General features: G+C 40.7%; 1 protein-coding gene across 3 annotated transcripts in view; it reads right to left on the reverse strand.

Annotated features, from left to right (window-relative positions):
- Positions 1–12,574, reverse strand: part of LOC127418338 (lysyl oxidase homolog 3A) — a 76,145-nt gene extending 63,571 nt beyond the window's left edge. For all 3 annotated transcript variants that reach the window (XM_051658913.1, XM_051658912.1, XM_051658916.1), the window contains exons 1-4: positions 12,453–12,574; positions 10,680–10,976; positions 7,773–7,936; positions 5,251–5,468 (exon numbers count right to left, since the gene is read on the reverse strand). In XM_051658913.1, the coding sequence (XP_051514873.1) occupies positions 5,251–5,468; positions 7,773–7,936; positions 10,680–10,974 (677 nt within the window). In that variant the 5' untranslated portion in view covers positions 10,975–10,976; positions 12,453–12,574. The remainder of the gene's footprint in view (positions 1–5,250; positions 5,469–7,772; positions 7,937–10,679; positions 10,977–12,452) is intronic.
- Between the last annotated feature and the right edge of the window lie 5,430 nt (positions 12,575–18,004).

An 18,004-nucleotide genomic window follows, 5' to 3' on the forward strand; every position in this document is an offset into this window, starting at 1 on the left:
TTGAAAACATTGTTGTGTAAACGGCCCCCAAGTAAGTAAAGTCTGGGGGGGGGGGGGGGTGATTGGTGTAATCAGGACTCAAGTAGAGTCTCGAGCTCCGAGCCCTCCAATATCGGACAGCAGGCCAAATATGCTTTACTCTATTGAAGATTATATTTACATGCAAACTACTGAAGTATAAAATGTGGTCCTTCATTTTTGGATTGTTTCAATTTTGGACAGAAAGAATTGAGGGAGAAAAATGATTGGGAGAGAGAGAACACGAAAGTATAGAGAGAAAATTAACAGGGATCCACACAGAAGGGAGGAGATCCTAAGAGAACGATGAAGAAAGTAAATAGTTTAAATGTTGCTTTGAAAAATGCAAAAATTATATTTAAAAATTTCAATCATCTTTCATTCAGTTAAATAAAAATGCTCGAATGTAATACATCTTATTTCTCTTTAATCCAACAACTACCATTTCTGTCCTTTAGTGTGACATAATGTCCTATGTTGTGACACACATAAAAGAACCAAAAATTTATTTTTTAACTCAAAAATATGTTAATAATGTTATTCAAAAAAACTGTTGAATATTGTATTAGGGTGGATATAATCATCACTCATCTTAAACTGGTATAATTTTCAACATTTTTGAAAGGATGACAGCATTCATAATAAATAAAAATAAAAAACACCATATGAAAATAAGTGTCTAACAATGAAAATAAATCTCTCTCAATAAAACTTTTTATTTTCTTCATTTTTGTTATGTCACACCATAGGACACATTTACAGTGCAGTTCAGTGAAAATGTTCAAAAAACAGTGAAAGAATTGCCAAAGTTAGTGACCCCTTATATTTTCTTAAATATCAGACTTTACACTACATAAATGGATGTATTTATATATATTTTGTTTTTCAAAAATTTTGCTTTACAAAAAATTTTTTTTACTGCATATTTGTTAACTACCCATATATATATATATATATATATATATATATATATATATATATATATATATATATATATATATATACAGTTGTGCTCAAAAGTTTGCATACCCTGGCAGAAATTGTGAAATTTTGGCATTGATTTTGAAAATATGACTGATCATGCAAAAAAAAAAAAAACTGTCTTTTATTTAAGGATAGTGATCATATGAAGCTATTTATCATCACATAGTTGTTTGGCTCCTTTTGGCCTTGTTACAGACACACAAGGTGACACACACGTTTAAATGGCAATTAAAGGTTAATTTCCCACACCTGTGGCTTTTTAAATTGCAATTAGTGTCTGTGTATAAATAGTCAATGAGTTTGTTAGCTCTCACGTGGATGCACTGAGCAGGCTAGATACTGAGCCATGGGGAGCAGAAAAAATTGTCAAAAGACCTGCGTAACAAGGTAATGGAACTTTATAAAGATGGAAAAGGATATAAAAAGATGTCCAAAGCCTTGAAAATGCCAGTCAGTACTGTTCAATCACTTATTAAGAAGTGGAATATTCGGGGATCTCTTGATACCAAGCCAAGGTCAGGTAGACCAAGAAATATTTCAGCCACAACTGCCAGAAGAATTGTTCTTGATACAAAGAAAAACCCACAGGTAACCTCAGGAGAAATACAGGCTGCTCTGGAAAAAGACGGTGTGGTTGTTTCAAGGAGCACAATACGACGATACTTGAACAAAAATGAACTTCATGGTCGAGTTTCCAGAAAGAAGCCTTTACTGCGCCAATGCCACAAAAAAGCCTGGTTACAATATGCTCGACAACACCTTGACACGGCTCACAGCTTCTGGCACACTTTAATTAGGAGTGATGAGATCAAAATTGAGCTTTATGGTCACAACCATAAGCGCTATGTTTGGAGAGGGATCAACAAGGCCTATAGTGAAAAGAATACCATCCCCACTGTGAAGCATGGTGGTGGCTCACTGATATTTTGGGGGTGTGTGAGCTCTAAAGGCATGGGGAAGCTTGTGAAAATTGATGGCAAGATGAGTGCAGCATGTTATCAGAAAATACTGGCAGACAATTTGCATTCTTCTGCACGAAAGCTGCGCATGGGACGCTCTTGGAATTTCCAGCATGACAATGACCCTAAGCACAAGGCCAAGTTACAGTCCGGTCCAGTGGTTTTACAGTTAAAAAGGTGAAGGTTCTGGAGTGGCCATCACAGTCTCCTGACCTTAATATCATCGAGCCACTCTGGGGAGATCTCAAACTTGCAGTTCATGCAAGACGACCAAAGACTTTGCATGACCTGGAGGCATTTTGCCAAGACGAATGGGCAGCTATACCACCTGCAAGAATTTGGGGCCTCATAGACAACTATTACAAAAGACCGCATGCTGTCATTGATGCTAAAGGGGACAATACACAGTATTAAGAACTAATTCAACTCAGCTCAACTCAATTTTATTTATAGAGCACTTTCAAAAACTGCACTGTGTACATGAAGTTACAAAAAATAAAATCACATTGTAGAGCCGAGGAGGGCGGGGCCGGGCTGGAATGAGACACACCCGGTCCCCAATCAGCCTGATGGGGCGCGCGAGGGATAAAGGCAGCTGGGGACGACAGTTCGAGAGAGAGAGAGAGAGAGAGAATTACAGACAGCTGTGCTGTGTGTTTTTTTGGTTGTGTGTTTAAGTTGTTCATTAAATTATTATTTAAGTTGTCAAGCCGGTTCTCGCCTCCTCCTTTCCACTAAACCCCCTTACACTGGTGCCGAAACCCGGGAAGGAGGAGGGATTCCCGTCGCAGGGTCCTCGACACTGCCGTCCACCCAGGGGAGCGCCGCTGCCGTCCGACGGGGGACAAAGTAGCCCGACCACCCGGACGCGGGGAACGGCCGCTGTCCGCGAGGCGAATGGGGACGGGACTCCCCGACTGCCTGGAGCGAGGGAGCCGCTGCCGGGGGCGGAGGAGTGCCCTGCCGTCCCCCGGGAACGTGGAGGGGTCGAGAGAAGACCGCCGTCCATGGGGGGGAGGAGGGAAGCGACTCCCCGACCGCCTGGAGTGGTAGGGCCGCTGCCAGGGGCGGAGGAGAGTCCCCACGGGGCGCCGGGAATGCGGAGGGGCGTTCTGTCCGCTGGGGATCGGAGGTCTGACTCCGGTCCGCCCGGGGAGGAGCGGCTGCAGTCCGCCTGAGAGGGTGGAGTAGTGATCGAGGACCACGCGACGGCGCATCAGAGAACCGGTGAGTTTTTTTTTTTCTCTCTCTCCTCTCTCTCTCTCTGTCGCTCCGAGTTGGCCTTTCCCTCGCCATTTTGTGTTGTTTTTTCCCCTCCTGTCTCCCAGGTCGAGGAAGGCGGGGAGGACCCACCGGCAGTCGGGGCATAAGGCACGCCCCCCCCGGAGAGGAAGGGTGGGGGGGATGTACGTCATGCCGGGGGCTCCCCGGCCTGAGGCAACGCCAGGAGGAGTGTAGAGCCGAGGAGGGCGGGGCCGGGCTGGAATGAGACACACCCGTTCCCCAATCAGCCTGATGGGGCGCGCGAGGGATAAAGGCGGCCGGGGACGACAGTTCGAGAGAGAGAGAGAGAATTACAGACAGCTGTGCTGTGTGTTTTTTTGGTTGTGTGTTTAAGTTGTTCATTAAATTATTATTTAAGTTGTCAAGCCGGTTCTCGCCTCCTCCTTTCCACTGAACCCCCTTACACACATACATACAGCTTAAGAGTACAAGCATTTCTAAGGGTATGCAGACTTTTGAACAGGGGTCATTTCATTTTTTTCGTTGTTGCCATGTTTTGTTTTATGATTGTGCCATTCTGTTATAACCTACAGTTAAATATGAATCCCATAAGAAATAAAATAAATGTGTTTTGCCTGCTCAATCATGTTTTCTTTAAAAATGGTACATATACTGTATTACCAATTCTCCAAGGGTATGCAAACTTTTGAGCACAATTGAATATATATATACACACAGCTTTCAAAAACAACATAAAAAGAACATAAATTCCACTAAGAGTCAAAATAGTCTAGATCATACAGACATTTGGAGAGAGAGAGAGGCAGCCAGCAGTAAATTAAATAGTCAGCTTCGAGGAATTCTAAACTGACCATGTTGATTTCAAAATCCTGTTTTGTTCAAGTGCAAAGGACAAAGCTACTACAACTGTGAATAAACTGTTATGAAATATTTATTTTATATCCAGCAACAAAATAACTACAGTGGCCTCCAAAAAGAATTTGGACATTAAGTCACACTTAAAAATGTATGGACGTCATTGCATTAGATAACTAAACATCAAACTAAAGAAAGAGAGCACAAGCACTCTTTTTCACAAGTTTGTTGAGGTTGAACTGACTTCAAAAATCCACTAAAAATCACATTGATGGCAGCTGGTTAAAAGGAACTGCAAAATGGCTCAGAAAAAATATGTTCTGAGAAAAGTTCTGGACTGGACATCAGTCACTGAATTAAACATTATTTTTTTGAAACATATCAGGGGTGATTTACTAAGAATTTATTGCACCCTGTAATAGCGCGGGCTATTTGCACACGCTGTCTGCACATTTTTATGCAGATTTATGCAGATCAGGCAACAGCGCAAACGCACCCAAAAATGTGTGTTGAACGCAATTTGCACATGCAATTCCAACACTGCGGCCCAGTTCTGGGTGCTATATAGCGCAGGATGCAGCAGACCACCATTATCTGACACACTTTGGCAGGACTGAACAGCATCATTGACAACTGTGATCCAAACACCTGAATCATCTCTTTAACATGCTGAAAGTGCACATGACTACACTGCACATCTGGATATGTGCCAGGTTGTAACACTCTTTTCCTTAATCTGATCATTATTTGATGAATCACTGATGATATTATTGACATTATATGTACACAAAAATCTCTTTTAAATAAAATTAATTTTTTCGTCAGATAGCGCGATTTAAATTGCGGTGGGCAATTTTTTAGAATGAAGCGCAATCTATATAATAAGCCGAATGTACAATGAAAGGAGGTGTTTTTGCACTAAAATAAATTAAAATAATGCAATTTAAATGCTCTAGATGCAGTGCAATTTCAGCGCTGATTGTGCCTGCTTAAACTAGACTAAGGGAAGCTTTTTGCACTGAAATATTATGTGCAAAAGTGCAGCAACTGTTTACTGAATGCACCCCTTATTGTGGAATAATGCTTACTATTTACTATTTTCCAAAAAATAGGCAGTGTTAAGTATATACCAAACAGTATTCAGTAAGTAGTAAAATATTATTCCATTCCAACATAGCCATGACCTTACCTGTGTGGTATCCTTCCTATAGTCCTCTGTGAAGGGAACCCCATCATGCCACACGCCACACGAGAGTTTTTTTTGGTCCAGCCAGTGTTACAGATGTGTCCCCATCCTTCCTTAAACTTCACCTCAATCACCCCCTCTGTGATTGGCATGTGGCTGGCATGGGCACTGGAGAGAGGATGCAGACGAATCTTCTCCATTCTGTTTTCATCCACCTGCATCTAAAACATAAAATGTGAAACAATATGGTTCTCAACTGGTTTTGCTTCAGGACCTACGACCCAACACAGCTTTGGATAAAAGTTAAAGGACTTAACTATACCAAAATTGTTTGTACATAAAAACGTCCTCGACAATAAAATGTTAGCATGAATTGCATAGTCCCCTATAAATGAAATTTATTCATTTATGAGATGAGCTGAATAGGAAAACTGACCATTTGTTTTCTGATTCTCAATATGTTCGTGCTCTCTGTAACCAGGGAGCCATATGTAACTGTAGTCTGGGACATATTTTCTTTTTCCTTGCATTTTTATTAATTGCATTTAGCACTGTTTTCCCCCTGCTGTCTGGGACAGTAGCAGAACAGACCCGTGGCCCAATTTTGGATCACGACCCATCAGTTGAGAACCACTGATAAAGATTATGTACTGGCTTTGAGATTGTTGTGTATGTGACAGTTTGTGTATATGCATGTGTACTGTGATGAGAAAGTGAAATACTTCTTTCTGATAGACATAGAATTCTTGTTTTACGTATTCAGTTTCAATCGAAGTTTCGTGCAGCATTCCGTATGTTTTTATTGGCTGTGTCTGTCTCTTTGGCTTGTGCTCAAACGAGTCATGTCACATGAGGGTTTTGGATCTCTATTGTGTGCATCCAGACCACTTTCATTCTGCTCTGGCTAGAGCGCAAATTCCCTCAACCATGTACACAAACACTTCCAAATGTCTGGCCAGCAGAGGACCTCAAACCGCTCACCACTGACAGTCTACAAAGTCAGCTGAGCACCTTGCCATAAGACCATCTACTGAAAGCTGAATCTGGACCAAGACTGGCTGAACTGCCAGGCAAATCAGCAGCAGTAAACCACATCTGTGCCAGTCGGTGCCAGAGGTAAAAAATGTAGATTTGTCACAGCATGTGTGAACGGAGCTTTGGAAAGAAAATCATATGGGTTTGGAACGAATAATTTTTAAAGAGTAAATAACTACATAATTTTCATTTTTAGGTGAACTATCCCTCTAATGTCTGGATTATATGATGAGTTTAGTTTTGCATCTGGCCTGTTCTACTTTAATTGGTTTGACCTCTGACCTCATAAGTGAGGTCTCTCCTCAAGATAGAAGTTCAGATTTTTGTTAAAAGGTGAAAAAAAATATCAGTTTTGTTTAATTGAACAAAAACATACTTGGTATTTGTGTGCACAAAGGATACAAAGGTGAGTGTAGTTCATATGGCTAACAAAAATGTTTAAATCTAATGAAGGAATATACTTAATATTCTTATTATATGGAATATTCATATTGAGACGATATTCAGATTATGGTTTCCAATTGATCGATTAGATCTTTCAAATTAGAATTTCTAGAAATCTAAAGAAATCAAAAATAAAGTTGAACATTTTCTGAAAAAAATGCGAGTGGCGGTTGCCTGTGCCACCATATTGCAAGCGTGTTGTGAGTGGTTGCCAGGTGGTTATTAGGGTGTTCTGAGTGGTTGCTAGGTGGTTGCTTACTGGCCCAAGCCAAAAGAGTCCACTGCCAAGTTCTATGATATTCTGGTTCTAATATATGGATCGGGCCAATGGGATTTTTCATGCTCCGGACTGCCAGAGATAAATGAAGTGCTTTCTGTTGTTTATTTGTGTGTCTGTGAGATTGTGTGTGGTTATGTCATCAGTCTGCATGATGGATTAGATAACTGATAACTGATAGATTAGATATCTAGATCTCTAAACAACAAAATAAAACAAACACAAATCACATTCAATGCCAAACAAACTTGCATTTCTTCGAACCAAATGCTGCTTTAATTATAATTTCAGAGTTCTTTGGGAAGAACATACTCCTTGTTAATCTAACTTTTGGAGAACACTGGTACATCTGGATTTGAAATGTGTAATTTGCAACATTCCAGTGAACAAATCTGATGGTGTGTATCAAAGCAGCGACCCCAAAGGTTTTCCAAACACCCAGTCAAGATCTCTGTGTTCTTTCTGCCTTCAGGACAAGAACACAGAGAATCTGAACTCACGAACTGAGCAACAGCACTTCTGCACGTCTCTCCTCTCCAAACCTCCTGTTTTATAATCTGTTCACACTGCAGCAGAATACGGTTGTCAGTCCTGTTTTTGAGAGCTGCGCTTGCGTTCACACACAGTTTGACATGTGAGTGATGTTTGCCCATGCAGAATCCACCACTACAATGTTAGGGGCGGTTGCAAGGGTGCTGTTATGTGTCCAAAGTCCAAAAAGAAATGTACATAGTCAGCTTGCCATTGTGACATGTTTGTGATTTTTTACCTCAATAATGTTGGAGTCTGTGAAACCAGGAATTCTCTCATCCTTACAGATGACCCCTGCATCCTCCTGATGAGTGCAGTCACTGTTCCCCCAGCCGCGGGATACACATTTCTCTATACTGTTTTCAGTTCCTCCACACATGACATTATCCAGCCAGATTTTGCCTGCAGAAACACATCTCTTTATTGGCCAGGTCAGCTTACAACAGAACTTTCACATAAAGAAAACTGACTTTCAGGTATGGGAAAATAAATCTTGGAATAAATAGCACAAACTCAGCAATATATGTGGTTTCATTGCTGGCCAGAACAGTGCATTTACATTTACATGAATTTACTAATAACTTATAACCCTCATGTTCTGTTTGACCCAAAAGCCCCTATACTAGCTCAAAAAGCATGCTTTACTTTGAAGTATGAGGTTGATACTTCATGATATTTCTTAATCTTATGAGAACTGATAATGAACAAAATTTCAGCTTCATCACATGTTTTGAAAAATGTTACAAAGGTCTCAGAGGACCCATAAAAAACCCAAATAAATGCAATGAATGTTCAGATTCATAAAATAGTTCTAAGCCATGAACCAAACCATCACAACTTGGAAAACTTTGATTTGAAGCAAAAAAGGATTTGAAAACTGGAAAAAAAGAAAAAGGTACAAGCACTGTTGTCTTAGTCAAAAAAGCAATTCGCTACAAATTACTAATTACTCAACAATTGTTATTAGATTACTGACTTTAGTGAAAAATAATTTTTCTGCAAAAAAAAAAAAAAATACAAAAATATTGTTTTTTTCAAAATAATGTCTATATTTCCTTCATGTTCGTTGACTCGTTAGGGGGCAAACACCCTTCTACTCTCACAAAACGCAAACATATGTATACATAATTAAGGTAATTCATGTTTTAAATGTATTCTACTTACAGTATATAATATTATTTTAGAAATATGTGAAACCCAAGTAAAGTAATAAAAAGTAATTAACAGATTATCTGAATTTTAAATGTAATGGACTACTTAAATGTAATGCACTGTAATGTACTACTTTATTACTAAAAAGGTAATTCAATTGCAATAATTAATTACTTTTAATTAGATGACACCCACCACTGGGTACAAAACTGTGTATTTAAAGGGATAGTTCACCCAAAAATAAAAATTCATTTGTTTGACTTTCTTTCATCTGCTGAAGAATGAAGAAGAATCTCAGCTCTGTAGGTCCATACAATGCAAGTGAATGGGTGCCAACATTTTGAAGCTTCAAAATCCACATAAGGACAACATAAAAGTAATCCATACGACTCCAGTGGTTCAATCCATATCTTCTGAAGCGATATGATAGGTGTGGGTGGGAAACTGATCAATATTTAAGTCCTGTTTCTGTAACTTTCACTTTCTCCTTCTTCTGTTTTTGGTGATTCACATTATTCATGCATATCGCCCCCTACTGGGAGATTAATTTATTATAAAAAAGGACTTAATGTAAATATTGATCTGTTTCTCACCCACACCTATCATATCACTTCTGAAGACATTGATTTAACCACTGGAGTCATATGGATTACTTTTATGCTCCCTTTATGTGGATTTTGGAGCTTTAAAATTTTGGCAACCATTCTCTTGCATTGTATGGACCAACAGAGCTGAGATATTCTTCTAAAAATCTTCATTTGTATTCTGCAGAAAAAAGAAAGTCAAACACATCTGGGATGCCAGGAGGGTGAGTAAATCATGAGAGAATTTAAATGTTTGGGTGAACAATCCCTTTAACGTCTTGATGAACTACAATCCTATGAAGCATTGTGAATGGCGTAATCTGATAAAAATTATGGAAAAATATTAAATTATTGATTAAATGTTGCTGATTATAAGTATAATAACAATATATTTTAAGTTCATTGCAAAAAAGAAATTATATTTACAAATATATAAGTAGTTTGACAGTGTAGGGAAACCAACTCGATTGCGTCATGGAAGTAGCTGGTCGATGCAGAGCTTTTTACCCCACTTTGTTTGCCGCAATTCACAGAAAGGTTTTTGTTTTTTCACTCATTGAATTCAAAGAAGGCTAATGTCTATATTTTCTCCTTGTTCACTGACTCGTTAGGGGGCGCACAGCCTTCTACTGTCACAAAACGCAAACAGATGTATACTGTACATTAACGTAATTCATGTTAGTCATAGGTTATTAAAAAAATATTTTTATATTTACATACAGTATATATAAATACTCTGAGAGTGTAGTGAGGCCGATTCAATTACGTCATTCACAGTGCATCATGGGAGTCAATGGTCACTGCAGATCTCTTTTGGTGCGCTTTGTTTGCCGCAGTTCTCTGATTGGTGGATCGTTTCCCTTTGGAATGCATGGGTAGTGTACTTCTTTACCATGAATTCAGCTAGTAGCACAATTTTAAAAGATGAAGTTGGAATAACAAAAGCATATACCATCGATAAACAACCTCAGAGCTCACGATGGGTCTGTTATCGTTAAACATTAATTCGCCTATGGAAAAAATTAATGGGACTGTTGCAATCTATTCTGTATTTTGATTTGTTTTACTGTATGTTTCAGCAATGTGTTTTAGCTGGGACCCCACATAGAAACAACCTCACTATATTGGACAACAGTCTCATTTCTGAAAAGTATGTGCTACTTTGTGTTAGTCCTACAACAGACATCTCCAATAATAAAATCTCCAATAATATCTGCATTCAAGTCAGAAGAACATATTAAAAGAATGCAGAGGGAAATAAAGATTTAATTTAATAATTACCATTATTATTTTTACTTTTATGTACATCATTGGGTCTGGGGCACCAAACATAAAGGACATCTCAGAACAGAACACGAGGGCTGAGAATCAAGTGCTGATTCTATCAGTCTGAGTCATTTTTAACTCACCTGTGCCCGCTCCATACTTGGCACTGTGCGACCAGCTGGTTGCCTCCACGAACCCTAGATGGCGGCATAGAACATGAGCGTTGGCCAACGTGAAGTCATCATCACAGATAGTGCCCCACTCTCCATTGTAAAACACTTCCACTCTCCCTTCGTTGTGCTTGCGGGGATATCCGGCCAGACGAATCTTGATTTTTCCATCCTGAGAGGGTGAAGTGGTCTGGCCTAGACAGGAGGGTAGCCAGACACCCCATAACACCATGGGAACCACCATATCCCACAGTCTCTCTCTCAGCATGGCTTTAGAGTATGAGAGTGGGAAAAAGATAAAAAGAAAGAGAATTCTTTAATAAACAAGATTTGAAAATGAGCATGGGGCATGACACTAAAATAAAAAATATCTTTCTTAAATATCTCATAATCTTAAATCAAAATACAATTTAGATGTTTAAAACATCACTGGATGAGGGATCACTGTCAAAAGAAAGTTTTGAAGCACACTTATGCAAAATTGACTGTTCCAGCAGCACAGCACAGATAGCACAATCCAAAATAGTACTGATACTAATTTGATTTGATAGATATATTGGCATAATTTATATATACAGTAAAACGTATGAAGTCAAAAGCTGCAGTAGTTAACTATGCAAGTCCACAATACATTTGAAGAGCTTTGTTTAGCTGTTATCTAAACTTTGTGGGATTTAAACAAATACGTCTGGCCAAACCAACTTGGATCCTACACAGCTGGTCTGAACTAAAGCAAAACATTCCTCAACATCTTTAAATAACTTGAATAACTTTACCTTGAAATTACAGAATTATAGAGCCATGTTGGTAACACTTCACCTTAATGTTCCCTTTGTTAAAGGTTCATAAAAGGGTTCATTCATGACTAACACGTGAATTATAAATGCATTATAAATCTTTGATATGCAGTTATAACAACATGAATAATTAGGGTGACTTTGCTACTATACTTGCCAAATACTGAGCATTTTAACTTAACCATGTTATAAATGCTTATTAAATACGCTTATTCGTACATATTAATGAAAATCATAATATTTGACTATTATAGTGTCAGGTTAAAAGGAGTCATTTTTACATTTGTAACTATAAAGTCTTGACTCACTTGTGTTGGCACTTTCCTTGTCACGTTGATGTCAAAAGAATGGTGCTACTCCGAGTGCTGTCCTAACTTACCAAGTCCAAGTTAAAGTCCTAAAGTCCTCTACAAAAACACTTTTCAGATCTTCATGCTCATTCACAGCATATATCACATAATAAAGCCTGATGACCATTAAACCAGACTGAACTTTGTGTACATTGGTCTATAATGTTGGGAACTCCTTGATAAACACTTTGTGCATGTCCACTTTTGGCTAGTATTGCATGAAAGTGACCCTTTATGTGCATGCTGTTATAAATGCATGTCAATTTGCAAATGAATTATTAAACATAAATGAGCCTCTTTATATAAACCCTTAACAACGGGAACATTAATGTGAAGTGTTATCACTGTGTTTAAGATCACAAAATGTTTTTTTTTTTTTTTTTTTTTTTTTTACATAAAAATAGTCCACAATAAAGTTTGAGTAAGTTTACTATCAGTCTTTTAAGAATATTGTATGAACTAATTACTATAGTATATATATATATATATATATATATATATATATATATATATATATATATACACACACACACACACACACACACACACACACACACACACACACACACAGCCCTAACTGAAGGGTGTCCCCATCTTACCTGAATCCGAGTGGCAGAAAACAGCAGAGAGGTCTTGGGCTTTCAGTTCAGATCTCACAGTTTGATCGGTCAGTGGAAGTTCAGCGCATCAGGAGAAATCAAGGGACGCTGAAAGAGAGAGAGAGAGAGAGAGAGAGAGAGAGAGAGAGAGAGAGAGAGAGGAGCGAGCGAGCGAGCTGGCGGGATGCAGGGGTTGCTCTGGGACTGCGGTGTGTTTAACTGTCTGTATGGTTATTAGAGACAGACGCGGGGCTATTTTGAAGTCAGTGAATGGAAATATCCTAGTCATATCCTCACGGATTCTGGCAGCTGTTAGTGTTTTTGCATAATATCTGGATTAGACTAGACTGAGGATGCACGTGCGCGTTGGAAGAAGGATGGATGAAGAAGATCGTCCATTTATTCCTCTCATATAATAATTTTATAACATCCTTTCTATTTCACTTACATTTTATATACTATATTTTCACGAAAATGTAATGCGGTATAAAGGCCTGTTCTTAAAGGTGATATAATAGCATCTGCCTGCCAGGCACCTCACCTGTGTATTGGTTAGCAGTTGGATAATTCAACTATCAAATAGGAAACAACGCCATCTCTTGGTTATTAGCACATGGTACATAGAAGATGCTCTTTGGATCATTGAAACCATATTGCTGTATATACTGTATATATTCACTGGCGGCCAAAAGTTTGGAATAATATACAGATTTTGCTGTTTCGGAAGGAAATTGGTACTTTATTTCACCAAAGTGGCATTCAACTGATCACAAAGTATAGTCAGGACAAAACTGATTTAAAAACAACACCATCACTATTTGACAAAAGTCATTTTTGATCAAATCTAGACAGGCCCCATTTCCAGCAGCCATCACTCCAACACCTTATCCTTGAGTAATCATGCTAAATTGATCATTTGGTACTAGAAAATCACTTGCCATTATATCAAACACAGTTGAAAGCTATTTGATTCATTAAATAAATCTTTACATTGTCTTTGTGTTTGTTTTTGAGTTGCCACAGTATGCAATAGACTGGCATGTCTTGTCAATATTAGGTCAAAAATGGCAAAAAAGAAACAGCTTTCTCTAGAAACTCATCAGTCAATCACTGAGTTGAGGAATGAAGGACTATACAATGCTTGAAAAAGATTTCATACAAAGGTGTACACTACAGTCTTCAAAGACAAAGGACAACTGGCTCTAACAAGGACAGAAGGAGATGTGGAAGGCCCAAATGTACAACTAAACAAGAGGATAAGTACATCAGAGTCTCTAGTTTGAGAAATAAACGCCTCACATGTCCACAGCTGACATCTTCATTGAATTCTACCCACTCAACACCAGTTTCATGTACAACACTAAAGAGAAGACTCAGGGGTGCAGGCCTTATGGGAAGAATTGCAAAGAAAAAGCCACTTTTGAAATAGAAAAACAAAAAGAAAAGGTTAGAGTGGGCAAAGACATTGGACAACAGATAATTGGCAAAGAGTATTATGGATCTTAACCCCATTGAGCTTTTGTAGGATCAGCTAGACTGTAAGGTGCGTGAGAAGTGCCCGACAAGACAGTCACATCTATAGCAAGTGCTACAGGAAGTGTGGGGTGAAATGTCACCTGAGTATCTGGACAAACTGACAATGCCAAGGATCTGCAAAGCTGTCATTGCTGCACGTGGAGGACTTTTTTATGAGAAGTAGTTTAAGAAGCTCTGAAATTTTTTTTTCAAATTGCAATAGTAATTTTTCACATTATTAATGTCCTATACATTGTGATCAGTTGAATGCCACCTTGGTGAATAAAAGTACCAATTTCTTTCCATAAGAGCAAAATCTGTACATTATTCCAAACCTTTGGCCACCAGTGTATATATATATATATATACACTATATTGCCAAAAGTATTCGCTCATCTGCCTTTAGACGCATATGAATTTAAGTGACATCCCATTCTTAATCCATAGGGTTTAATATGACGTCTGCCCACCCTTTGCAGCTATAACAGCTTCAACTCTTCTGGGAAGGCTTTCCACAAGGTTTAGGAGTGTGTTTATTGGACTTTTTGACCATTCTTCCAGAAGCGCATTTGTGAGGTCAGACACTGATGTTGGACGAGAAGGCCTGGCTCGCAGTCTTCGCTCTAATTCATCCCAAAGGTGCTCTATCGGGTTGAGGTCAGGACTCTGTGCAGGCCAGTCAAGTTCTTCCACACCAAACTCGCTCGTCCATGTCTTTATGGACCTTGCTTTGTGCACTAGTGCGCAGTCATGTTGGAACAGGAAGGGGCCATCCCCAAACTGTTCCCACAAAGTTGGGAGCATGGAATTGTCCAAAATCTCTTGGTATGCTGAAGCATTCGGAGTTCCTTTCACTGGAACTAAGGGGCCAAGCCCAGCTCCTGAAAAACAACCCCACACCATAATCCCCCCTCCACCAAACTTCACAGTTGGCACAATGCAGTCAGACAAGTACCATTCTCCTGGCAACCGCCAAACCCAGACTCGTCCATCAGATTGCCAGATGGAGAAGCATGATTCGTCACTCCAGAGAACGTGTCTCCACTGCTCTAGAGTCCAGTGGCGGCGTGCTTTACACCACTGCATCCGACGCATTGCATTGCACTTGGTGATGTATGGCTTGGATGCAGCTGCTCGGCCATGGAAACCCATTCCATGAAGCTCTCTACACACTGTTCTTGAGCTAATCTGAAGGCCACATGAACTTTGGAGGTCTGTAGCGATTGACTCTGCAGAAAGTTGGCGACCTCTGCGCACTATGTGCCTCAGCATCCGCTGACCCCGCTCTGTCATTTTACGTGGCCTTGGAGTTGCTGTCATTCCCAATTGCTTCCACTTTGTTATAATACCACTGACAGTTGACTGTGGAATATTTAGTAGCGAGGAAATTTCACGACTGGACTTGTTGCACAGGTGGCATCCTATCACAGTACCACGCTGGAATTAACTGAGCTCCTGAGAGCGGCCCATTCTTTCACAAATGTTTGTAGAAGCAGTCTGCATGCCTAGGTGCTTCATTTTATACACCTATGGCCATGGAAGTGATTGGAACACCTGAATTCAATTATTTGGATGGGTGAGCGAATACTTTTGGCAATATGTTGTATATATATATATATATATTATTTATTTTTATTTTTTTTCTGGAGGTATTTTACAGTTGATACAATGCTTTAAACTTATGTAAATCTCAAGACAAGCTTTAAAGACATTAAGATATATTACGATATATAATAGCTATTAATCTCTTCAAAATGTATGTAGTTTTTCTTTATGCATAGAGTTTTGGTGGTTGTTTGTTTGCATGCATATGCCTCTCTTGAAATTGTTGATCTTGTTGTTAAAAACACTTTGCATTGTTTTATAGTGAATGGACATTATAATATTTTATAATGAATATAGCCTAACCTTTGTAACATTGGCTGGCAGGCTGGCAGATGATGATGATGAAGTGTAGAACCCAAGTGCAGTTTATTAATAAACGTGAACGAGAACAAAACATAAACATGAACTTGACTGGACTTGACTTAACTTGACTTAACATGACTTAACTTGACATGACTTGACATGGAAATAACGTTACACCAACATTTAGTACATTCAATACTTGACCAAGACACAATGGAAAACATGAAGCTTAAGTACATGGACATGGGAAACATCAACCAATGACATAACAGAACTAATAACAAGACTATGAACCAATAGGAACAAGACACATGAACATGAGGGAAACAGGATAAATCACATGACTTGACACAGAAACAGGAAATCACATGGCATGGCAGGGAAACAGGAAATAACATGACATGGAACTACTTTTCAAAATAAAAGACATAAACACAAAACATGAACATGAACACATCTAGACGTGACAACCTTAGAGATGTAGTCTTGGCAAATTTGTAAAATGTTTTACATTTACTAGCCTAATGGTGTGTTCACATGATGTTGGATGTACTGTAATTACAAGTTTTCTACAGCACACGTACTGGGCCGGCAGCGAGTTTCTCCGCAAACTCGTCTGCCACAGGGCTAAGGAGGAAAGTCATTCAGGGATCACAGCTTGTGAACACGACTGGTCAAAATGAGTCAAAAGCGCACGTCTTCACCTCATGGGAGGGGAAAGGCGCTATGCGCAAGTGGTACACCCGGCCAGCTGTTCCGGAACTTACCTGCTCGTACCTGACAACACACGGGACGAAGCCGGCTCAACCCGGAGATTATAGAACCTCGCAAAGATGTCTTCCAAAGAGGCACCACTGGTCAGGGCCCAGGAAAGCACCAATCCGACTGCGCATCTCTGGGGGTCTTCGCGTTGGGAAGAACACCTCTTAGTGAACAGACGCCACTCAAGGCATACAGGCCCCTCATAGAGGGAGCCCTAGCCTGAGTGATCGTGTGTTCCACTGTGGGTGGTAGGCCACTTAGGTATTCCATGTCCCGTCCAAGGGCCAGGCATGGAGATTCCAGAGGTCTGGTCGTGGGTGCCAGATGGTGCCCCATCCCTGAGAAAGAAGGTCCTTCCACAGGGGAATTCGCCGGGGGGGGGGGGGGGGGGTTGTCACGAGGAGCGTGAGGTCCGAGAACCACATCTGGGTGGGCCAGTAGGGTGCTACTAGGATGACCTGCTCCTCATCCTCCCTGACCTTGCACAGGGTCTGTGCAAGTAGGCTCACTGGGGAAACGCGTATTTGCATAATCCCGGGGGCCAGCTGTGTGCCAATGCGTCTATACCGAGGGGTGCCTTGGTCAGGGCGTACCAAAGCGGGCAGGTCTACCTGTATATGCTGGTAATATGCTGCTTCACCACCGAGAACTGCTGGCCAAAGTCCTCGACGGTGTCACCGAACAGGCCAACCTGGGAGATGGGGGCGTCAAGGAACCGTGCCTTGTCAGCCTCTCTCATGTCGACAATGTTGAGCCAAAGGTGGTGTTCCTGGACCACCAGGGTGGACATCACCTGCCCGAGAGACCGCGCCGTGACCTTCGTCGCCCGGAGAGCGAGGTCGGTCGCCGAGCGCAGTTCCTGCATCAATCCCGGGTCAGAACTACCCTCGTGCAGCTCTTTTAGCGCCTTGGCTTGGTGTACCTGCAGGAGAGCCATGGCATGCAAGGTGGAGGTGGCTTATCCAGCGGCACCGTAGATCTTGTCATGATCTTGTCAGCTCCTCATGCACTTCCGGGAAGAAGGGAACCGGGACGGGGTGCGGCCGTGAGTGGCGCTCTGGGCCCAGGAACCAATCATCGAGCCTCGAGGGTTCAGGGGAGAGTGGAGGGTTCCACTCTAGCCCAACGCTCGTGGCTGCCCGGGAAAGCATGTCTGTCATCTCCGCGTCGGCCTGAGACTGGGTGACCACACCCGAAGGGGGAAGCCCAGCCAAAGCCTAGACGCTTAGCTGTTGAGCCCGCTCTCTGATGCTGTGCTCGATAGCTCATCGTCTTCTCAGGCCATGAATAAGAAGTCGAACTCGCCCTGAGACAAGCCGGCGGTCTCATCCGAGAGCCAACCAGGGCAAGCGAGCGTGCTGAGGAAT

Source organism: Myxocyprinus asiaticus, chromosome 27, assembly GCF_019703515.2.
Source record: "Myxocyprinus asiaticus isolate MX2 ecotype Aquarium Trade chromosome 27, UBuf_Myxa_2, whole genome shotgun sequence".
Lineage (NCBI taxonomy): Eukaryota > Metazoa > Chordata > Actinopteri > Cypriniformes > Catostomidae > Myxocyprinus > Myxocyprinus asiaticus.